At 37.6% G+C, this 23,586-nt stretch overlaps 1 protein-coding gene across 3 annotated transcripts in view; it reads left to right on the top strand.

Moving 5' to 3' along the window:
* Positions 1 to 23,586, top strand: part of LOC140152284 (nipped-B-like protein A) — a 51,800-nt gene that overhangs the window by 22,593 nt on the left and 5,621 nt on the right. For all 3 annotated transcript variants that reach the window (XM_072174679.1, XM_072174617.1, XM_072174744.1), the window contains exons 21-41: positions 1,099 to 1,248; positions 3,173 to 3,352; positions 3,845 to 4,222; positions 4,943 to 5,041; positions 5,711 to 5,857; positions 6,599 to 6,733; positions 7,701 to 7,853; positions 8,507 to 8,615; positions 10,662 to 10,801; positions 11,766 to 11,906; positions 12,413 to 12,506; positions 13,125 to 13,303; positions 15,352 to 15,616; positions 16,539 to 16,729; positions 17,476 to 17,583; positions 18,807 to 19,010; positions 19,399 to 19,545; positions 20,101 to 20,233; positions 20,865 to 21,154; positions 22,020 to 22,361; positions 22,864 to 22,989. In XM_072174679.1, the coding sequence (XP_072030780.1) occupies positions 1,099 to 1,248; positions 3,173 to 3,352; positions 3,845 to 4,222; positions 4,943 to 5,041; positions 5,711 to 5,857; positions 6,599 to 6,733; positions 7,701 to 7,853; positions 8,507 to 8,615; positions 10,662 to 10,801; positions 11,766 to 11,906; positions 12,413 to 12,506; positions 13,125 to 13,303; positions 15,352 to 15,616; positions 16,539 to 16,729; positions 17,476 to 17,583; positions 18,807 to 19,010; positions 19,399 to 19,545; positions 20,101 to 20,233; positions 20,865 to 21,154; positions 22,020 to 22,361; positions 22,864 to 22,989 (3,711 nt within the window). The remainder of the gene's footprint in view (positions 1 to 1,098; positions 1,249 to 3,172; positions 3,353 to 3,844; positions 4,223 to 4,942; positions 5,042 to 5,710; positions 5,858 to 6,598; positions 6,734 to 7,700; positions 7,854 to 8,506; positions 8,616 to 10,661; positions 10,802 to 11,765; positions 11,907 to 12,412; positions 12,507 to 13,124; positions 13,304 to 15,351; positions 15,617 to 16,538; positions 16,730 to 17,475; positions 17,584 to 18,806; positions 19,011 to 19,398; positions 19,546 to 20,100; positions 20,234 to 20,864; positions 21,155 to 22,019; positions 22,362 to 22,863; positions 22,990 to 23,586) is intronic.

The following is a 23,586-nucleotide window of genomic DNA, read 5'->3' as shown; positions in this document are numbered from 1 at the left end:
ATATTAACAAAGACATCAAACAAAATGAGGATGCAATCGATGCTCCCAGATTGTAAACAATGTTTGAGAATGAAGTTTAAACATATGTATTGGCAAAGGCATACATGGATGTCACTTCGACAAACTTGGAGGCAGTGTTCGAAATAAGTACTTATCCTCTTGTCCTCTTGTCCAAAAATCACTGGGGACAACCATATTGAGCTATGTACTTATCCCTGGACAATCACTATATTTTACCTCCAAAAGTATGACACATTATGGGGACAACCAAAATGTATTGAGGACAAGCAGAATTTATGCTTTAGTTATCCTCGGATAACCTCCAGATTTTCCTTATTTCGGACACTGCTTGGAGGTGATGTTATCTGCTGATTCTGCCAAAGCGCACAAAGTAGCAGTTAATAGGCCACTATTATGCCAGTACCAGTTGACTTTTAAATCTGATTATCAATGTGCTATTCCAGTTGAAATCCATACACCCCCTATGGAAGACATGACCTTTATCTTCCACACAGGGAGTGTGAATTTCAAATGAGGCTACCATGATTCCATTTGAAATCTACACCCCTGTGTGGGAGATTAAGGTCATGTCTTCCATAGGGGGTGTATGGATTTTAACTGAATAGCCTAATCATGTTTAAGGAAAACCAAATTCTGGGTGCAAATGTGAGCTGTCAAGTGTTACTTTGTAGTCAACTTATGGTGTTTAAGAAGACAGATGAAACACATTGGGTTAAAATCTAGGTTAAAAATGCTAGTGAGATACATTGACCCTCAAAGGAGAGGTTTATTGCATGTCTTTGTAAAATGGACCCTCTGAAAGCTATTTTATGCAAACTTCAAATCATTTTTGAAATTGAATATTTGATATTCTAATTTGAATACCTAGCTTGGATTAAAAGTCAACAGATTTATGGCATAAAATGTGAAGATGTACTAAGTTTTATTTTTTGAATTAATCTAAAATAGGCACCAAAATTTGCAACTCACTTTGCTACATTGCATCAAGATGTACTAAAAATTTGGTTAAGTAAGTTTGCAAAACTTTTCTAAATAATTTTATTTAACCGTACCATGTTGATAATTCTTGTTTCACAGATGCATCAATTTGGGAACAAAGGTAACGACATGTCGATGAGAGTGAATTCACTGGAATACCTTGGTCAGATAGCAAGCAGACTCAGGAAAGATGCTGTGTCAAGCAAGATCAACGAAGATACTCTAGGCCAGATCTCAAAATCACAAGATGTAAGTAGTTGCATTGTAGAATAAGTAGAAATATCTTAGTATGTATGGCAATTTATGCTTTAATTGACATGAACTTGTATTCTTATTGGGTCATGCGTCATGAATTGGGGTATAGGAAAAGGTGGCGGCGTTACATTTTTTCAGGACGTTCTATACCAGATCTCAAGAATGGAGAGGGGTACTGAACTAGTTTTGGTCTCATTTTGTTGCTAATTTATCTCAGGGGTGTGATTTATCAGGATTTTTCCTGATTTCAGGATTTTTTGTGACCAAAATTTACGCAATTTTATCAATTTTCAACCCGATTTTGTGTGTTTTAGCCCAGTTTTACGCTATTTTTCGGGATTTTTTTATTTCTTTCAGGATTTTTCCTGAAAAGCTAATCACACCCCTGTTATCTAGCTAACATTTTGGAAAGTAACAACTTTGCACTATATTTTTTTCTTGAGATATTGCAATTCAAAGGAAGTAATGTCGAGGTGGTGGTGAATACAGTTGAGGCATGTGTTAAAGTATAGGGAATATTGATTTTTGGTGGCTCTCAAATTTATTTTTTACTGTAACTTCGTAACCCAGCAATGTATTGGGATGGATGATGTACAATTGTTTTGGTATTTATGTCTAGTAGGCAATGTGACCAGTTTTACTCCAAGCTAGTTTAATTTGTTGTGAGTGTGCTGCATTCTGTGTTGTGGGTTCTAGGCTTTTCCTATACGTTACTGTACTAAGCATGCATTTATGCTATTTCTTGAATAAGTTACCCTACTTCTGTAAAAGTTATCATTTCTTAGAAGGAAATTTGATGAGGAATTCAAATATGCCATTGGTTTTTGTGCAGGGCATAAAGGAAAAAAGTTTTGATTGATAATGTAATAAAAATCATAAAAATCATGTACGACTTTTGAACACCCTGTAACTCAGTTCGACAACAACTCGTCACTTCAAGTTTGCTTTTTTTGAAAGCTTACATCTAAAAAGGTTCTAGCAGAACAGGTGTTTATGTTAGTAATAAGAGAGAAACAAAATTGTATACTTTTTGAACCAAAATTGAACTTTTCCACCCTATATGATATTTGTGGCAACCTGTATATCAAGTTAAAAGTTGCACAATTGTCTTCCTTACACTTTCAGCTTTATGATGATATAAAAATGGTAGGTTACAGACTGAGATATGTTTCTAATTTTGAGAGCATGTAATGCATTTTGCCCCCAATTCATGATGCATGACCATTGGTCAAACACCACTTTGATTAAAATCTGCATTACCTGTGTACCTTTCATGAATATATTATGACATGACACAGGCAGGCAGGTTATATTTTCTATATTATCCGCGTAATCCTAATAGCCGCACGTATGCGTAACATAACGCATGTGATATCCTAAGAGGCACAGATACTTTATGCTGAGCATGGCTGTACTGTTACTGGAAATTTACATACTTTCCAGTAAGTCTCAAACTAAATTTCTTCAATGGTTATGCACAGGTCGAAAGGTAATAGAATTCATGTTCACTACAGGAAAAAAAGTCGCCTCCTGTTTATTCACAAAATACGGACAAATGTTGACGGTCTGGTGTTGTATTTCTTCCATTCAGCCTTAGGCTTCATGCATAAGATGATTTATTTCATTGTTACCTATAGGGAGGGGTCAGATAGTCTTCCACACAGGGAGCATGAATTTCAAATGGGGTTGTCTGAATGGGTGACTTCCATTTAAAATCTACACTCCCTGTGTGGGAGATTAAGGACATGTCTTCTTTAGGGTGTATGGATTTCAACTGGAATAGGCCCAATACAAGTGAGAATAGAGAGTTCTGTTTAGTGGAATGAGTTGAAAATTGCCATGCCATTGATTGGAAAATAAATTTAGCTCTTAATGCCCTTCACTGTAAATGATAATAATTCTCTCTTTCTCTCTGCAGCCAAAGAGCACAGAAACAACGCCAAGGAGTGGGAGAAGTAAAGGGAGCAAAGCAGCAGCTGCCGCAGCAAAAGCGGCAGAAAAGGCGGCGGAAGAAGAGAAATCTGATTTCCAGCAGAATCTACAGAAAGCAATGTTGGATTACTTAGCTTATAACAGTAAAAACGACCCTGCCATTATGGTAAGTTGGACAAGCATGGGATCAGCCTAGGATGTAAAACAGGGGTTCTCAACCTGTATTTGATCGATTTAAGAGTTGGTTAAGGGACAGATATCGGTGGTTGGCAGGCCGCTTGTTCAGGACCTTTGGTGTAGACCCATAATATATACACTGTCACTGATTATCTGGGTTTGTGTTCTGCAGACAATAATAAAAATAACACAAAATCCTTCTCTTTTTGCAGTGTTTTTGTATGTGTAGGCTAAAAGTATTGGGGATCTAATTTAAGAAATTATGTTTTACTGTAGTAGATCATAATGAATAAAGAAATCACAATCCTGTGGTAAAGCTTTTAAAACTATGAGAAATGTGTTGCACAGAATTATTATTTTAAAATTGAAAAGAAGCAAATGTTTAAGATCAAAGTTGTTGAGCAAATCCCAGTTGTGCTGCAATATGTGGATCCTACTACTAATTAATCCGATTTTTTTATGGATCTGTCCTTTTCTACAGTTTGCCAGATATTTCTACATTGCACAATGGTTTAGAGACACAGCCATGGAGCTCGACACAGCCATGAAGGTACCGCCCAAAGAGAAGAAAAAACGGAAGAAGAGAGATCATGACGATTCATCAGACGAGTCCTCAGAGGAGTCAGATTCCTCAGAGGAGGATGAAGTGGTGGAGGAAGTGAAAGTTGATGCAGAAGTGCTGCAGTCATTTGAGAAGAGGAAAGGATTCTTGTTGGGTGTCATCAGAATCAACAGGTTGTCCAATATGTCCTTCAGAAAGTCAAATCACATCTTGACATATGATAGTGCTGCTCTTGTAGCCAGATACCTTGCATCAAGGAGACCGTTTTCACAGAGCTTTGATATATATTTAACTCAGGTAGGTAATGTTCAGGGTTGTTGCTAGCCAGATTTTAGTGCTGGCTGAAATAAGAGAATATTGAATCAGAATGCCAATTACTTGACAGTAATGGCATTTGACGGCTGTTTTGAGGACAATTTGTCATTTAAACGCTGGTCGGCATGACCTATAATTCCCTTGAGTGCCGGTCGGTCAGGCTGAGTACTGGTTACTGCTGACCAGCGCCGACCACCGTGGCTACAACCCTGGTAATGTTATTTATCATTCAGTTAAAGCATCCAGTTGTGAGTTATGTGTCTTTGAGATGGGTGACTGTTCAAATATGATACCATCATGATGAACTAGCGTTACAGATGTAACACATTTCCACATTCACTCGGTTGGACATCTGGAAACATTGTTCCCTTCATGTGCATAGCATGAGCTCAGTGAAGGGCAATTGCACATGCACTTACTAATTTTACAAGGCTTTCCCTCCTTGTTGGATGTCTGCCCGACCAAGAGAATAGTCCCTCTTCAGAAGAAATTAAAAGTTTTGTGTTATAAGCATGACACAAAGATAAATTTTAGTTAAATAATGTATTCCTGTACTTGAGTCCTATACAAATTGTCAGGTAACATATTTCCTGAAGATGGAGTGAAATGTTTTTGTGATCTTGACCCAAATCAGTGGGCCTTAATTCAAGTTTCATGAAGGCTATAATATTAACCTCAGCATTGTGTATTATTTGTTCACAGATATTAAGAGTACTGAATGAGAACGCAGTAGCAGTGAGAACCAGAGCCATGAAGTGTCTATCCTCAGTGGTAGCTGCTGATCCAAGTATATTAGCCAGAGTAAGTATTGACAAGCCTTTACTGTTATGTTCCAGTATTTATATATTTCAATCCGTATGGAACCAAATGAAAACAAATTTGTGGCTAAACAGGATCAGAGGAAATGGGCTATACCAATTAAAATTCACCCCCCCCCCCCATATAGGTGGAGGATGTGATCTTCCTCACAAGAAGTGTGAATTTCAGATGGGTTTACCTGGAATGGGTGACTTCATTTGAAATTACACTGACCCTGTGTGTGGGAGATTCATGTCCAGTTGAAATCCACACACCCCCTCTAATAGGGAGGGGGTGTGTGTATTTCAACTGGATTTATAGTGCGCTACGCACAGGCACAACGCCTAGACATTGATCCACAAGCCTCCGCACACTTTACAGGTTGTCGCTGACCACTACGGCTCCACATCATTCCATAAACCATTTAACAATAATTCAGGGACTTTGCTGCTACAAGAGCGCACACATAATAGATATGAATGATAGAAGCCACTACAGGTACGCTTTCTTAAGACTAGGAACTACATACAGAATGTGTGAATTTAAAAATGTGCTGTTGATATCTGGAGAATTATGTCTGTGTCCACATTAATCAATCTGATAATGGTTTTAACTTAAACTCTATAGAAGATTCATTTAACTAAAGTTTTATGTTGTCATTGTTTTTATTAGCCTGATGTGCAGCGGGCTGTGCATTGTCGGTTCATGGACCAATCTACTAGTGTCAGGGAAGCTGCCATTGAACTGGTGGGCCGCTTTGTTCTCATGCAGCCAACTCTCACCACACAGTATTATGACATGCTGTTGGAGAGAATTCTGGTAAGTCAATCACTTGAAATATGTGTTTTCTCTATAACTGGGCTTGTGAAAGTTTCCAGAACAAGATGGAATGCCAAGTTCAAACTTCCATAACGTCACTTCTGGATATTGTATGAAATCAAATACTATGAAATTTAACAAAAGTGATTGGGGCCGACTTTATAAGAGGTTTGTGGTGGATGGTCACAAATAAAGTATGTGTGCCCAGGTCTATGTAATGTATAAAAATGGATGAAAAGATCATTGGTTAGTCATATTAAATGAAGATAGTGAGTTTGCAATCATGAAACTTTCTTGAATAAAATGTAGAGGGACTTGTGTAAAACTTCCATGAATAAAATGATGATGGACTTAGTGTAAAACTTTCTTGAATAAAATGTGAACAGGGACTTGACGACTTGTCTAAAAGTCACACCAATTAATATGTGTAGATATTTTAAAAAGACTGAATAAGGTTCATACTGAGAAGGTTATAGTGAGATAGTCATTTGTGTCTTCCCAAATAAAAAGATGAAACATTTGTTTGAACATGCTCAAACACCAAGACATTCATACAGTAAAATTTTATCAGACAGTACACAAAAAGTACACAAAAAGTTTATGAGAATGAATTTCGTGCTACTCAGTTTACGAGAATCTCTGTAAGGATTGATTCATTCGCACCAAATTTCTAGCCCTGAATGTGCAATGGATATTCTTATTAGAATTGTTTTCATCTAATGATTGTGTCTTTACTTGCAGGACACTGGTATCAGTGTACGGAAACGTGTGATCAAGACTCTGAGAGACATCTGCATAGAGCAACCAGAATTTGACAAGGTGCCCATGATCTGTGTGAAGATCATCCGTAGAGTCAATGATGAGGAAGGAATCAAGGTAAAGTAATGAAAGAGTGAATTTCAAGCATTTTACAGTATTGTGCAAAGACCCTTCACTGCCTGATTTGGTAATGTTTATAGATGAGTTGACCTATGATGTCACATGTTTACATTCAGACCGCCCTCTATTGTTTCAAGTCAGGCAAAATAACATGAGTGTCTATGACAGACCACATAAATTTCTTTAAAACTCAACTTTTAAAAACCTTTGAAGTTTTGTGTGATATTATGTATATAGCTTGATGTATTTATAAACAAGATTGTTAACATTTTTAGTATTATTTGCTTTGAAACCAAAGTTAATGAATAAAAATCAACTTCTTCCATGTAAACTATAGTGTTTTTTGCCTGACAGTTTAATCACAGACCAACAGAGGGTGTATCAAATGTAAACACATGTCACCTCATCTATACTAGTGTAAACAGAAGTATGGTTCTGATTGGCTAATTGAATCACATCATATTGGCACCTCATTTGCCAAATCGCACCTCGTTTGCCGAAAAGCGTGACCTAATTTTTATGTGATGTGTTTGTCCAGTGTGATTGGTCTTTGGAAAATACTATGGATTTCCTTTTACTCCAATAATGAATGTATATATACCACTTCACAATGTTTATCAACAAAGGCGAGGGACTGGCCTATCGATATGCTTGAACGAACTGCTACACCGTTCAATGGCTTTCTTGTACTATATGAAATGTGGTGGGCGATTTAAAATGCATGTGTCCTGAGCAAACTACAATGCGTACTCACTCTGCAAGGCAAAGAACAATGGAAATTGCCATAATTTGTGGGCATACTTCCGGGCAATGACGTCACATGTCAAGTGGTCTATAAAATTGCAATTGTGATTTTGAAATAGGTAAGAGAATAAAAGGATTTGTTTCTAAATTTTACGGGGACATCTTTTATATATGCACTGCATAATTTACTAATCTGCTTGTGCATATTTTTGCTACACAGAAACTTGTAAATGAGACATTCCAGCAAATGTGGTTCACTCCGCTGCCAGTTCAGGACTCCAATAGCTTGCTTCAGAGGGCGTTAAACATCATTGATGTGGTAGCTGCAAGTAAAGACACAGGGTATGATTGGTTGGAGCAACTTCTTACCAATGTAAGTACATCAAAACAATATGTTGACAGTCCAGTCCTTTAGTGATAAGGAATAATTTTTCGTCCAATAAATTGGTTCATGATGCTACCTGCTAGAGCTAAAATAAAAGCAGAGGAGCTCTTTTGATTTAGGTAATCAATCACTTGTTATCAGCAAGTGACTGAACAAGTGTATTCCTACATACAAAACTTGAAATTAACTAGGCATGAGAATTTTTAGACTTTAGCCTGAATTTATGCTATCTTGTTGTCCAAATTTACTCATTTTTATTTTTTGCAGCCCGTTTTGGGCCTCTTTAAGCCTGAATTCACATGTTTTTTTCAGGTTATTTTCAAAAGAGCCATTCTCATGGCTGATTAACACAAGCCAGATGCTGGTGATTAAGAATGGTTGATTCCATTGTACTTTCCTGAAAACAGATGGATTGATGTGATTTAATTGAGATAGGAAAGGGGACAGTAATTGATTTTTACCATGCAAGGTTCATTTACTTGAAATCTGACCCTTTTTATATTGATTAAATTTAAAATGACAATGTGTACATTACAACAATTTTTTTTTGAGAATTAGGAGAACCTGTAGATGTAACAAGAAATAGCAAGATCAAAATCTTTTTTATTAATTGCGTGTTGTATAATGTTGAACTTTTGCAGCTGTTAAAGAGTGAAGAAAATGCTCATAATAAACCAGTGCAGAAGGCGTGTGTGCAAATCACTGACTGCTTAGTGGAACATGTCTTGAGATTAGAGGAAACCACAGCAAGTAAGTCAAAACAATTATAACCCTGTCCCCACCCATAAAGATGATTAAACTGTATGGCAAAAGCAGAAATCCTTAATTGTTCTGAAGTCTATAATTTCCTGATTGACTGTTAATTGAAATATATAGAATAGAAGTGGACATCTAGTATGATGATATGTTAATTATTACTATAGCCAAAATAACAATTTCTCGATCATGAGAGGATGTACCTTCTGCGTGAGCCGTGAGCGTACTTTTCATAGAATAACACGATCGCGCGACCTGCATGACCGAACCTTGACCTTGCCTAGCAACGATCGTGTGATTCGTCAATTCTCAAAAGCTGTGTTTATACCGTAAGCGCCCGGTATTTGCGTAATACGCTCGGCGCAAATAACTGTCGTACCCAAGTTGGCTCTCATGATCGAGAATTTAATATTTTGGCTACAGTGTTACTTACACTTTTTTATCTTGCCTGGACAGCGATATTTGTACATTCACTTACTATTTTTGGGGGGCTGGCATTTTTTTCGGAAGGGGGGTCCCAAATATACTGGGGGTCCCAAATATACTGGGGGTCATACATTTTTGGCTCCAAGCTTGCGGGTACAGTCAACATTTGGAGTTAAATTTTGGGAAGGTCATTTCAGGGTCACCTGAGGTTATCCAGGGGTCATTTAAAGTCAAATTAGTAAAAACTGTTATATGGGCATGAAACATGGTAGGTACAGTCAACATTTAGAGCCAAATGTTTGGAAGGTCATTCCAGGGTCACCATGGGTCATCTGAGGTCAATTTAGTAACAGCTGTCATATGGGTGTGAAACTGTGTGAGTACAGTCAACATTTGGAGTCAAATTTGTGGAAGGTCATTTCGGGTCACCAGTGGTCATCTGAGGTCAAATTAGTAAAAACATTTGGACGGGCATGAAATTTGGTGGATGCAGTCATCATTTGCAGTCACATTTTTGGAAGATCATTTTTGGGTCACTAGGGGTTATTTGAGGTCAAATGAGTAAAAACTGTTGGATAGGCATGAAACCTGGTGGGTACAGTCACTATTTAGAGCCAAAGTTTTGGAAGGCCATTTCAGGGTCACCTGGGGTCAACTGAGATCAAATTAGTATAAACTGTCGTACAGGTATTAAACTTGTTGGGTACAGTCACTAATTAATTATAGCCAAAACCTTATTCAGACAACACTATTCTTGACATTGGCTTATGTATTTTGATACATTTTGATCAGTTTCGGTCCATTTGGACCCATTTCTATCAATTCCACCAGATTCGATTCATGTCGCTAAATAGTAATTCCCTAAATTGATTGATGTATTCTTGTATGCTCTGCAAATGAGATAGCTACCAACCAACCAGATGTACCCATTGAATGTGATCTGTCACATTGCACAATCGACTCCAAGAACAATTACTTTCACTGTCACCAAAAAGCGCAGAGCCACAGCGCCATTGGTGCTCTTGTTGGAAAGAAAAATTGGGGTCAAAAAATTTTTGATGACCAAAATGTAGGGAGTCACAAGATGACCACAGAAAGTGTGTTTATTTTATTCAAAAAGACTGATTTCAATACAATTTTAGCCTGTTTAAGGGGTAAGGTGTATCGGTGGTGGGGGTCATAAAATGTTTGTTGCCGAGATAGGGGGGGTCGCAATTTTATTGATGCTGACTTTTGTAAATTTGGGAGCCCCCCTTCCGAAGAAAATGCTGAGCCCCCTTACTGGGAGTGCTAGATTGTTCCAATAGAGCTTTATGCCTGTGATATCACATGTCATTTTGTCTTTTTTGGGTGCCTTTTGCATCGATCCTTTGTGACCAAAGGCAAAACACTGCGTTGATACAGGATAATAGTCGCCTGATGCGCTGAACCCTGCAAGTAGTGTCCAATGCTGTACACACAAATCGATTTGTAGACTGCAAAAGGCTAATTGAGTCGCATGAAATATTGGCACCGCATTCACTGAACAGAGCTGCATTGCATCGTGTGGCCCCTGTGTGACCTAATTCTTTACTTTAATCAACACTTGTGCTGTTTCTGTTTTTATTCCAACAGAGTCGTTAGAAGAACAGAAATCTCAGAGTCATCGTCTTGTGTCTTGTCTGCAAACCTTGTTTCTATTCAGTAAAGTCAAGCCAGAACTCATGGTAGCACATGCTACAACGTTACAACCATACCTCAGTACAAAGTGTAATGTAAGTCAAACATGTACTTTATATAATTATTTAGAGAATAAAGGTATTGGTTTCAGCCACTGGAATGCATCTATCATCTCATATAACACGGGCGACATCATTATTTTAAGTAAAACAACGCGGCGAAGCCCAGTTGTTTTACGCCAAAAATAATGATGTAGCCTGTGTTATATGAGACGATAGATGCACGACAGCGGCAAAAACAATACCTTTATTCTCATTCTTAAACACTTCAATTCAAATAGAAATATCATAACGAGTATTACAAATTTTAATCAAATTAAATCCTACATTTTACAAGGAGCTACCTACAGCTTAAAATCAACCAGTCCCGTTGTTGCTATGCGCCTCCGATTGGTTCAAATAGCGAGTTCGCGTTGATGCACACGCGCTGACCCAAGATTGCAGGTTCGTTCTCAAGTGTTCTTAAAGGAATACTTTATAACGTTGATGAATTTGTGCTTTATGCACCTCCTAGATGCAGACACATATCAAATAACAATTGTTTAAGCAACATTTTGCACGCATTTTGATTCCTTCCAAAAAGCATGGTATAAAATAACGCTTGTAACTACTTGAACATTAATCTTGGTGATTAATATTGCAATAATTAAGTAAAATGTAAGAAAACATCTGTATTATACTAAAATGCAGTAAACCTTTGACGAGCGCGTATTGTAATGATACATCGTGTATTTACTGCGTTGCACGCACTTGTCTCTGATTGGCTGCTAAGGCGATATGTTGTTGCTGAGTGGAAATTTATGAATGAACTGTGCGCCGTACGCGTTGTTAGCGCCGAATTTGCAACATCATGGTAGTCGCGCTCGTCAAAGGTTTGCTGCATTTTAGTATAATTTATTGGAACATCTGTAGTTATCCTCGAATAGAGGGCATCCATTTGAGCGTATGTTTCAATGTTGTTTTAATATAAGATTGTTTATTTTGTTTTGTTTTTCATCAGACACAAGGTGACTACTTAGTAATACACAATGTGGCTCGTATTTTAGAGTTAGTGATTCCTCTCATGGACCATCCTAGTGAAGTTTTCTTGGCCAGTATGGAAGAGGACATGATGAGACTTATCATCAAACATGGTCAAATGGTAAGTACAAAGACCATCTTTGGCATATTTAGAATGGGGTTATGCTGTGAAAGTTGGACAACCAGGGTCATTCATGAAGTGAAACTAGACACATTTGTACAACCTACTAGTACCTGACTCACTGTTCAACAACACCAGCATTCATAAAAGAATAGAAATCAGCATTTTCAGAGATGCCACTTTTCCTGATTTATCAGGAATTCCTGATGTTTGCCATTTTAAGATATAAATTCAGGATTCTTTTGGCAATGAATAAGTGACTACACTTTGCAACTTCCTGATTTTTTCAAACAAGCAAGTGGCATCTTTGCATTTTAGACTGGTCTAATATGTGACCTCAATTGAACAGCAAGATACAGTTATGAAAATTTCACACATCCTAAATCCTTGCTTTGACGATTGTGTCGATGTGTGTGTGAGTTCAATAAAGTTAGAACACAGTTTTAGACAAGCACTCATTGATTTACCATCAAGCTTCATGAAAATGGTGTTATTTTATATTACAGATCTTGCAGAGTTGCGTAAGCTGCTTGGGTGCCATCGTCAATAAGGCTACTCGGAATTATAGACTTGTAAGAGATTGTTTTCAGAAGTACTTTGGTAAGTGATGAAAATAACCAAATTTATGTTGGAAAGTAATTTATCTGTATGGGTTTTAACAATAGAATTGATCTTAATCAGAATACAGATACCCAAGGCCCTGTCAATGAAATTATTTATACCTGGGGACAATTTGTTTTGGTGACCGCTGATGAGTCGGGGACTCTTGAGTATGAAATGGGCTCTGTTTGTTGTATGGAGGGGGTGTGGATGTGCTCACTGTTTGGGTGTGTGTGTTTGCTAAACATGTTAACCCTGTCCTTTGATGATTTCTCCCACATGCTTTGATGGGTACAATGACCCTTGGATACATTGACATGTGTGTTGTCAATGGATGTGAGCTCAAAGGTCATTTGTCAAACATGATCAATTGATTATTATTTACAAACTTGCCTCTTTTTGTTTGATCTTGTAATCCGGCAGGCACATTTAAATGCACTGCATAATTTATAAATTTTAAAAGGCCTTGATAAGAACCATTGGTTAGTGCTGATATTAAGGCTTGGATTATGCTCAATTTGTTCAAGTGGTGGTGTTGTGTTCTGCATTGAATATTAGTGAAACACAATGTATTGAAAGTTTTCTCATGTGATTTTTATGTTTTTTCCATTCCCACAGGTGTACTGTCAAGATTAAAGATAGAGCACGAGCAGAACAAAGAGAGTGAAAACTTTCTAAAGAATAAACCCACCTTGCTTAGGTCGCTGTTCACATGCGGTCTCTTCTGCAAACATTTTGACTTTGATGCCAACCAAAAACGACACCACAGAGACTCGTTTAGTCATGGCTCACCTAAGGTAAGTTTTGCACAGCTATTCAATGTATCGCACGATACTACGCAGCTTGCTGATCGAACGATTTGCTGATGTTTCATAACATTATCAGCTATTCAATGTATCGCACGATGCTACGCAGCTTGTTGATTGAGCGACTTGCTGATATTTTATAACATGATTTTAGTAGCCGATTAGAAAAGGCTACGCGCATGCATAAAATCAGCAACAAGTGCAGAAAAAAAAGCTGGTAAATGATATAACAATTGAATACCTGAGTGGAAGAAGGGCCCAACTCCATTTTACCAAAATAAGTTTATCATATCTTAAAAGACCTGTACCGTTGCCATTGCAACATATATCATTTCAAATGTATGTTATAATGTATGTTCATGTACCAGTACTCAAGGTCCCCTCAAGATAAAAACAGTCAGTCTCTTAAAACTTTTCCAAATAGTGTGTTTTTTGTTAGTATCTCAAAAAAAGTGTTGATGGAGTTGGGCCCTTCTTCCACTCAGGTATTCAATTGTAATAGGACCTAATTTAGAGAAATGATGTCATGATCAAACGGTGCAGTTAAAAGAATCATTCATTGTTGGGCAGGAAAAACCTGTGTGTCATTGGCCCCTGAACATGTTTAAAGCAACTCCTATGTAACCTCATGGCAGTTTTTCCAGCACAACAATGCATTGGAACAAGACTGCTATTAAATTTCATTGCCTTTGATTATTTGTGCAAGGGTTATTTTGAAGCCTCTTGGAGTGTTTTATGTGTATTTTAAGGGGGTACTACACCCATTGATTTTTTTTGCATTTTTTGCATTTTGTGAAGAAATTACAAAAAAAATTGGACAAAGTGGTATGCAAAATGAAGGGGCAAATCTTCTCGTTTTATTGGTGGCATCGGTATCAACGTAGCTTACATGCTTTTAAAAGTAGAAGCCAAAAGGTGGTACATCACTGATGATTTAAATTCACTTCAGCTTACTATCAACGGATTTCGTTAAAATTTTGGATATGTGTTGCTAACACGTTAGGGAAATAAAGTTGATATGTAAAATGGGAATAAGTGGTTCCTGATTTCTTTTATGACTTCATGAACTTGGTGCTCCACAACTATCAAAAAAGGAACTGATTAAAATGCTTCTATTTTCAATGTTGAGCTATATTTTGTATTTTTAACTTGCGACATTATTTCACTGAAACATAATTAAGCCCCAGGTAACAGGTTACCACAACCATACTGCAGCAATGTTGAAAAAAATTGTATTTCTTGTCACCTATACCACCATATTGGGTAGTTTTCCGTAAGCTTAACTTTTGTGATTTTGGTAACTATTTTATATTTATTTGTGAAATTCATGTCAACTAGGCATTCTAAATTGTACTCACCATTTACATCCCAAGGTATATTAGTATATCCACCTTGCACTTCTCGATATATATCCAGTTAAAGACAGAATATCAAAATTATTCCTCATTATGATATCACAGACTCTTACATGTGTATTCAAAATTGATGCTTAAATTTGACCTGAAGTCCTGAACCAATTGACCTATAACCTGACATACGGTGACCTAATAGCCTTTTCTTCTCCTAACAACACATTATATAATTAAATTGACTAATGACTATTCATCCATTGTGTAAGTGTTTATTTAATTTATTCAGTGTTATATATTTTGCATGCACCACTATAGATTTTCTATAGAGAGTATAACAAAGGATTTAATGTATTCTATTCATGTACCCTACTTGAACATGTTGAAAAGAATAAATTATAGTTTGTTATGAAACACAGATCTGAGTTACTAGGATACACAGTAAACAAAAAATATATAGGGCTAAAATGACTTACTACAATGTGTAAAAGCATTTTATTTTCTTCTTTTTTTTCATCTTTTTTTTTATTTCACATGATCCGTGCATATATCGCCTAGCTATAAATGAAAAAATATTTTTTTAGACCAATCAAACCAAAATATATGGGTGTAGTATGCCCTTAAAAGTATATTTGTGTAAAAATATTTACTAAATAGTTTTTTACTCATTACCATTGAATATTTCCACAGGCGTTGGTTAAAGACAGAGTGTTTGAAGTACTCTACTACTTCTGCACGCTGGAAGACGAGGACATCAAGTTGAAAGCGTTGAGTGGTGTGGGCTTCCTGTGCAATACGCATGCTGACTTTCTCTTAGGAACAAATATGAAGAACCTGTATTGGGGCATTCTAGAGAACAAGGATGTGTCCATTAAACTGCTATGTCAGGTGCTCAAGAATCTACAGATGTATCTTCAAGATGAGGATGAAAGGATGAGAGTGGCAGATGCCGAATGTAAGTAGAATATGAGACAGCTTGGCCATGTGACTCTCCTTTGATTTCTCATTCTTGATCGTGCAAAGCCCCTAAAAACGTTGCTGAGAATCGAAATCCAGAAGTTCAAAACTGTCAAATGAGTTACACAAGGAGAATATATTGATTTACTTAACGTTTTCGAGAACACCAGTTCTCATCATCAGGCAAAATAAAACTGGCAACCTGAGTCGTGTTGTTTGGCAGCACTCAGGGTTCTCGCCAACTTGCGTTTTCGTGAAATTTCGCACATGAAATTTGAGTTTTGATGAAGCGAAGGGGTTTTCTGGTGCTCATCATTTTTGAGAATGAGACTTTCCATTCCGAGAGTCACTGTTTAACAATAACTCCATGCCAAATATTAGTTTCATGTGCTGTTGCAACACAGTGTGTGGTCTAGCTAGATTGATCTCGCTAAACTACACCTGGAAAGCGGGTTAGAGGTTTCAATTTCACTGAATCACGCCTAGAGAGTGGTCTAAAGAGATCGCAAAGCCAGAAATAAGTTTGGCCTCTTTGCTTTGGGAAAAACCCTTGCTCACATCATCGTCGCCATTGTTTGTAAATTTGATTGTATGATCGGCATAATAAATCTTCAAAATATAGAGGGAAAAAACCAAACAAATGCAACTATACAATAAGATTTGTGTTCAGGATGAATTCTACATTGTGTGTGCAGGTAATAGATGTTTTCTTAGAGAATCAAGTGGGTTAACAGGTTTTCAAAACCCCATTTCAAACACTAGTGAAAACCGTGGTAGCATTATTGTGATTTATTTCAAAATAATGTTTGCTTGCTTTTACCATTGTTTGCAAGTCTGTTTAATGTCATAGGCAGCACACAGTGTACTTGAAACCACAATCATGCATTCTAATCAAACACATTCACTCCATTATGTCACAGGGGCGAAGGTCGCCAAGAAAGAAGATCTGAAGGAGCTCGGAGATGTCCAGTCTGGCATGAGCAGTTCAGTAATGCAGCTATATCTGAAACAAGTGATGGAAGTAATGTTGCACACGCAGAGTGTAGTTAGAATGGCAGCATTACAGGTTGTGATCTTCACTCTCAAACAAGGCTTAGTCCATCCAGTTCAGGTAAGCTAACATGGCTACACTGTGTCGGTAAATGCCTAAAAAAAAAATTGTTTGATTGGCGTAACATAAAAAAAAAATTAGGGTAGGTAGGTCGGGATTCTCTTTTTCTTTTTTTTTTTTCTTTTTTTTTTTCACTTAAGCTGTAAATTTCGTTTGATAAAGGCTTTGGAACTTTTTTTCTTCTTTTTTTAAAAAATTTATTTATTTAAATTTATTTTTTTTAATTTAATTTTAGAAGTTAGGGTCGGGCCTAATTTTAGGGTAGGTCGGGTTACGCAAATCAAACAATGTTTTTTAAGGCCTAATGCCCCTGTAGCAGGTATACGGTGTAAATACAGAAGTGTTCCTGATAGGGTAATTGAATCATATCATGAACATCTGCACCTCATTTGGTTCTTTCAAGCGGTGGACAGGTGCGCTGCAACAAGTGGGAAAGGACCCTGCCTATAATTTATTTCAAAAAACTTGTATGGTAAACATTGGAATATGGTGCATTTGTATTGTCTCAATGTATGTTCTCGAGTCCTTGTACGCGAGTCATATATGAGTAACTAACACTCATGTTGGAATGTTGTTGGCAACTGTTTTCAGATCTCGGTCATGATTATGTATTTTAGGCTGCCAAGTATTCCTAATTGGTAAAAGCAATGGGGAAACACAGTCTAACTTTGAAACTCTCCTGGACAAGAATATTGCAGTTGGTTGTCATTATTAGTATATAACTTTTGTATTTCTCTTTATTTCAGTGTGTACCGTATCTTATTACAATGGGTAGTGATGAAGAATCGGCCATCAAGATCAAAGCCGATCAGATGTTGTCAGAGATAGACAGTAGATATCCTGGCTTTATTCAGGTAAGATTTCATTCACCAGGCATGAGAATTTTCAGGTTTAAACCTGAATTCAGGCTTTTTTTTGTTTTTAATTTCCGCACTTTTAATTGCAGCCCATTTTTGGCCTTTTTGCCCAATTTCAAACTCTTTTTCAGGCTTTTTTCAAACACTTCAGGTTTTTTCATGGATGATCATTCTCATGCCTGATTCACAGATATTTGCTTATAACTATATCAAAAAGATGCAGCATTTGTCAGCATCAACACATCTTCAGCCCTCAATTTGTATGTAGGCCAAAGAGATGGGCCTAAAGACAGAGATATAAGGCCATCTTAATTTAATAGTTAGTCTCAAAGCCCCTGTGCGCATTAGTAAAATTGTCCGCTTTTTGTGCATTATTCCTGCTGGATTGAGTAAATTTCTGTTTTTTTCCAAATCCACTACACAAAAATCTCACGTCTTCAAAATAGCCTTAATCATAAATCTCAATTAAATTCTGTAATTCATCTTGACCATAGTGAAACCTTGAGAGATGAAAGGGTTGTCCATTCTTGCTCATCCTACAGATAAAAAAGTAAAAAAACCAAAAACGCATTCCATATTAGGTTTTCAACTTGTGAACGGCTTTGATTCGAACTATTAGATTAAGATGGCCTAATCAGATGAGTATAAAAGCTATTATGGTGCCATTTTGTTCTGTTCTGTTGCTGCTGATTATGGCATCCTTTTGATGTGACAGGTCTAAGACCAGGATACCCAGGTCCCAAACCATTGATGTCATCCCCGGGCCTGAATTCTCCTAACGGACCGCCCGAGGGTCTTTATTTAATGTTTACGACCCTTGCCCTGGCCTAGTTTGCATGAAAGGTTTGTCTAAAAGTGCAGTGGCTGATAAACTTGGTCCCTATTAGTCCCTATAGCCACAGAATCAAGTTACAAGAGGCCTCAAATCCAATCCAATTACAAGAGGTCTGAGTTCAATGTCAAACAAAGCTGTTGTTAAATTGTTTACGTTAAATATTGTGCAGGTATTCACTTTCAAACTGCCAACTGTTTGGACACAATTATTTTCCACTTCTCCCGTAAATTACATAGGATACCCTGGCACACAATTCGCTATGAAGTCACGCCTCTAGACAGGTCATAACGTGTTGATGTAAATGTTTTTGTAAAAGAGAGAGAGTAAGGTTCAAATTTCACCAACAGTATAACTTTTCATTTTTGTGTGATTTTCTTACCTTTAGATGAAAGCCATAGCTGGCATCAAGATGGCCTTCCACTTACAGAAGCTCCTTCATACTGAGGAGGGTGATTCGCTCCGCGGTGTGAGGGTGAAGGAAAATGGTGTTGTTAGTTTATGCAACCATGTGTATTCAATTATTCGTAGCGGTAGAAGTCAGAGAAGAGCGTTGTTAACATGTCTCCTTAATCTGTTTGATGAGCAAGTAGTAAGTAGCCACTTCATGTGTTAAATGTGTCTTGTTCAATTTATATACCAGTAGTCAGAAAAGTTGAAGGAAGTACCAGCAGTTGAATTTTTTTCATAAGATCATTTAGAACTGGCTCAGATCCTCATATTGCGACCCTCCCTTTGAAGCGCATGTGACAGTGCTCGGTGGTGTATAGACTCAGTGTGTGGGAGAGTTGGTCAGGATACCATGTAATGATGCATATTGCTTAGTAGCTTTTTTCAAAAACAAAAAGCAGAGTTTGTGTACGCTCTGATTAGTTACGATAGAGGAAACATTCCATTAGAGTTTCATGTTTTGCTCTTGTACTGACTACTGAGAATTTGTAAAGAATCCGTAATTGAATATATGTTCTCCTTTTCCACAGAAAACGGACATGGAGTTGCTTGTGTTTGTAGCTGATAATTTAGCTTACTTCCCATATATGGCACAAGATGAGCCATTGTTTGTTATGCATCATATTGAGATTTCTGTGTCTGTGACTGGAGCAAATCTACTGCAATCCTTCAAAGAGGTGAGAGTAAAACCTTATGCCCTTTCATGATCAATGAAGTTGTACATAGCATAACAACAACTGGAAATAAAGGTTTTATCAATTGGAGAAACCATTTTTAACTTGCTATACCGGTACTCCGAATGTAAAAGCGTATAATGGAAGTTGTAATGTCGTTATGAAAACCCCCTACGTAAAGTGCCATGTTTGAAACATTTTCAAATTTGAATTGCACTTCTACCCATAGAGGACTAGAACTGCATCACGGTAGATGCAAATTTGAATCTGATAGGATTGTTCTGAACTTCTGAGGTCAGTAGGCATGTTTATCGCCACTTATTCAATATCGTATATCGCCAGCAAAATTTTTCACAATAATCGACAATGGCGATAATGAGGGAAGCTTAAAAACATTTTATTTGACCAAGTTTCTGTTTCGAAAAAACATAAAAATATTGGTAGTCGGTATCTGGTGGCGCTGAAACTATTATCGCGATAATGAAAATTTATCGCGATAGATGACAATAACATGCCTAGAGGTCAGATTGTAACATATTTATTATGTATCATTATTAGGCCTTTAATGCCAAGCAGCCTTCAAGACCATCATCACGTGCATCAAGAAGTAGTCGTGACAAGACGCCAGAACCAAAGAAAATACCAGAGCTTGACTTGAGTGATGATGAAGATGACGAGGAGGAACTTGTCGGTAAGTTGTCGCACCGCAGTCCCTCTGTATTAACCCTCATCCTGCCAAATCAAATTTTGCTGGGGTAGAGGGGTGTTGCAACCGCCCTGATTATAATTTGCTATATTAAACATCATAATACTGTTATATTTGCTACCAATATATATAGCTATGGGTCTTCTCTTTCCAGTGATACCAAAAGAAGTAGAAACATTCCCCATATACTGTAGCTGACATCATAATGTGAGCACAAAATTGGGAAATTCTGCCTATGTAAAACAAGTAAAGTCCAAAATTCAAATTTATGTAACTAAAATGAGCACAGAGGATGGTTCTACAATTTATAGCTGAAGTTGTATGAGTGTAAATGCAACCATTTTAGAATGCCTGATGACAGTACATCAAGGATTACTTGTAGATGTCTGTGCATTGAAAGGTATTGCAGTGCACTTAATATGAGTATGTGTATTTTTCCATTAGTCTTCTGGGTCCAACTTTTATCTGGTATGCCACTGTCACACATCCTTTATTTTGCGAGGGCGGTGCATACTCATGGAATAAAGGGCAGCTTGTATGTGGCATGCCTAATTGTAAAAACTAGCAGAATTGTGAAACAAAATTATATACAAAGAGTTGACTCATTGTTTTACAGAGAGAATACCTGCAGACCCCACCTTCCTGATTGATTGCTGTGTGGCATCACAGGCCTGTATTATGCTGCTTGTACTGAAACAACACCTCAAAGACCAATATGGATTTAGGGACAATACGATCCATCGGTACTCGCCAACGGAGGCAGCCAAAGTGTATGAAAAACAATTAAATAGAAAACCAGGGTTTGAGTTCAACCCTGCGAGGGCGCTGGAATTGATTCGTAATGGAAGACCTACTCTACCTCTATCTGAAGAAACAAAGTTGGAAATTGTACAAGAATACCTTGATGTAAGTATTGTGCTTAAGCCGATGAATTTGCCAAGTAGAGTTGGTCAGTCAGGATTTGTGGAAGAGTCTTAAATGACCTAATAATAGCACTGAAAGCTCAACAAATTTGAAGAAAAAAACAATTTGGAAACTATTTTTTCAAAACATTGCGGTCACTATTGATGCACTTTGGCCAGAAAACAGCGGTTTCAATTTCATTGGCTAAAAAAATCTGTTGATTTGTTTGTTTTGTTGTTGTTGTTGTTGTTGTTGTTGTTGTTGTTGTTGTTGTTGTTGTTGTTGTTGTTGTTGTTGTTGTTGTTGTTGTTGTTGTTGTTGTTGTGGTGGTGGTGGTGGTGGTGGTGGTGGTGGTGTTGTTGTTGATATGTCTTTTGCTTGGAGATTTTCACAAATTACACCCTTGATAACAGTTTCTTCACAATTTTTATGCCAATGTAGCGTGTGTACTGCGTAACACAGAAGTGGGGTTCTGATTGTCCGATTGAATCACATCATGAAATATCAATACCACATTAGTTCATGGATGTAAATCTTTCGGGAATTCTGGATACCCCGCAGCCTATTCCTTGGACAAACCCCCCTAAATGTTCAATGCTGCATGCAATCCCTCGGCCACCTGTCCAAGGACCAGATGGATTTTCAGGAAATGGATATGTTTCCCATTTACCTGTTAGTTGAACAAGCCGCATAGTATCATATATGATAGCATTTGCAAGTGAAATTGGTAAAATAAAGAGGGATGAATTTCCTTACATCTCCTTACCAGTGATGGGCAGTTTGGCCTCTTAGCATGCAAATAGGGCCTTTATTTCCAGAAATGTGAGTGCTATATTGAGTGTTTTTCATGTGTTCTCATGCTGCACAGTTCAAGCAATTGATGGAATTAATGGACCCATCAGAGGATGAAGATGAAGACATGGAACCCGGTATGAAGGCACTTAAACCTGGAGCAGCAGCAGCAGGAACACCAGGAGCCGATGGTACGCCTGCAGCAGCGCCAGCAGCAACAGATGGCCAACCTAATGCTGCACCAGTGGAGGAGAATGGAATTGCAGATGGTGTAAGTCCTGCCCCAGCTGCACCTGCAGAACAAACAACTACAAAACCAGCTAGCAGTAAAAGAATAGTTCCTGCTGGTGCAGATTCAGACGAAGATGTGATGGAAGTCATAGGAGACCCCTCATCATCAGAAGAAGACGATGTTCCGGTGAGTGTAATACACTTGTAGGCAGTTTATTGCAGATGCGACACTTAAGCACACGGGTTAGTGTCAGTTTAATGGGACAAAGATCACTGGGCACAGAAAGAATGTCAATTTGTACTGAAAATTATCAGTGGCTCAATGCAAACGGTATTATTCAGTGACATTTTGAGACCAAAGTTGATAATACTTAAATCAGACAAAGATCACTAGTAGTCACAGAAAGAATGTAAAATCTGTACTGACAATGCTCAGTGGGGCCCACATTAAGGCCCCTAGTGTTGGGTCCAGGTTCGAAGCCCTAACGGGTGCATGGGACAGAGCCCTCAAACACTCTTGAATTTTAGCTTTCTGGAAGGGGCTCTCCTGGCATGTTAACAGTTATAATTTATACTTCAAAGCGATCATAAATAAACTCAAAAGAAGGGTATTAGGAGTATAATACTGGTTGCAGAATGAGTGAAATTGTATTAGAAATTGATGAAGATTATTGTATATCCTCATGCAGGCTTCAAGAAGTAGCAGAAGATCGTCAAGGTCGGGCAAGTCAGGGAGAGGAGGAAGACAAACACCTAGAGGAACCAAAAAGCCACAGAGACAACAACGACAGCAGCGAGGAAGGAGGCGAAAATCAATATCCTTTACATACTGAGTAGAGTTATATATTTTGTATTCAAATTTACAAACCTTTGATATTTACACACCTTTGATATTTACACACCTTTGTGTGGTGGGGGGGGGGGCACCTTAATTACGAACCGCGTAATTCTAGTTTCTTACTACAAGTCTGCTCAGATAGGTTGATCTAAGTTATTTGAATCAGTAAGTATTTTCATTGGGAATCGGAAGCTGGAAAGTTAAGCTAATAACTATGTTGGCCTTGATTCTAAACAGTTCTGAAGATAGACATTTAATATGATTTGTTGCAAAACCTGCTATATCCCACCAAGCCAAATGAGCAGATTTTCAGCCTTGACTGCAAAATGATGCAATTTGACCAGTCACTTCAGTAACCCTAATAAAATCCTCCAATGCCAAAGTTTGAATTAGAACAAAAACAACTTGCTTCCTTCATTGGCTAAAGACAAGTACAAGGTGTCCCATAAAAAGGTTACATGTAGAAAATGAACCGCATTTTGTGATGGTACAACAAAACAATGTCATTTTTTCAGATATTATTTATTCATCCTTGTTGTAACTGTTTGCTAAGTTTCAATTCCGTATCTTAAAA

This window comes from Amphiura filiformis, chromosome 1 (genome assembly GCF_039555335.1).
Source record: "Amphiura filiformis chromosome 1, Afil_fr2py, whole genome shotgun sequence".
NCBI lineage: Eukaryota > Metazoa > Echinodermata > Ophiuroidea > Amphilepidida > Amphiuridae > Amphiura > Amphiura filiformis.
This window is presented reverse-complemented; position numbering and strand designations above follow the sequence as displayed.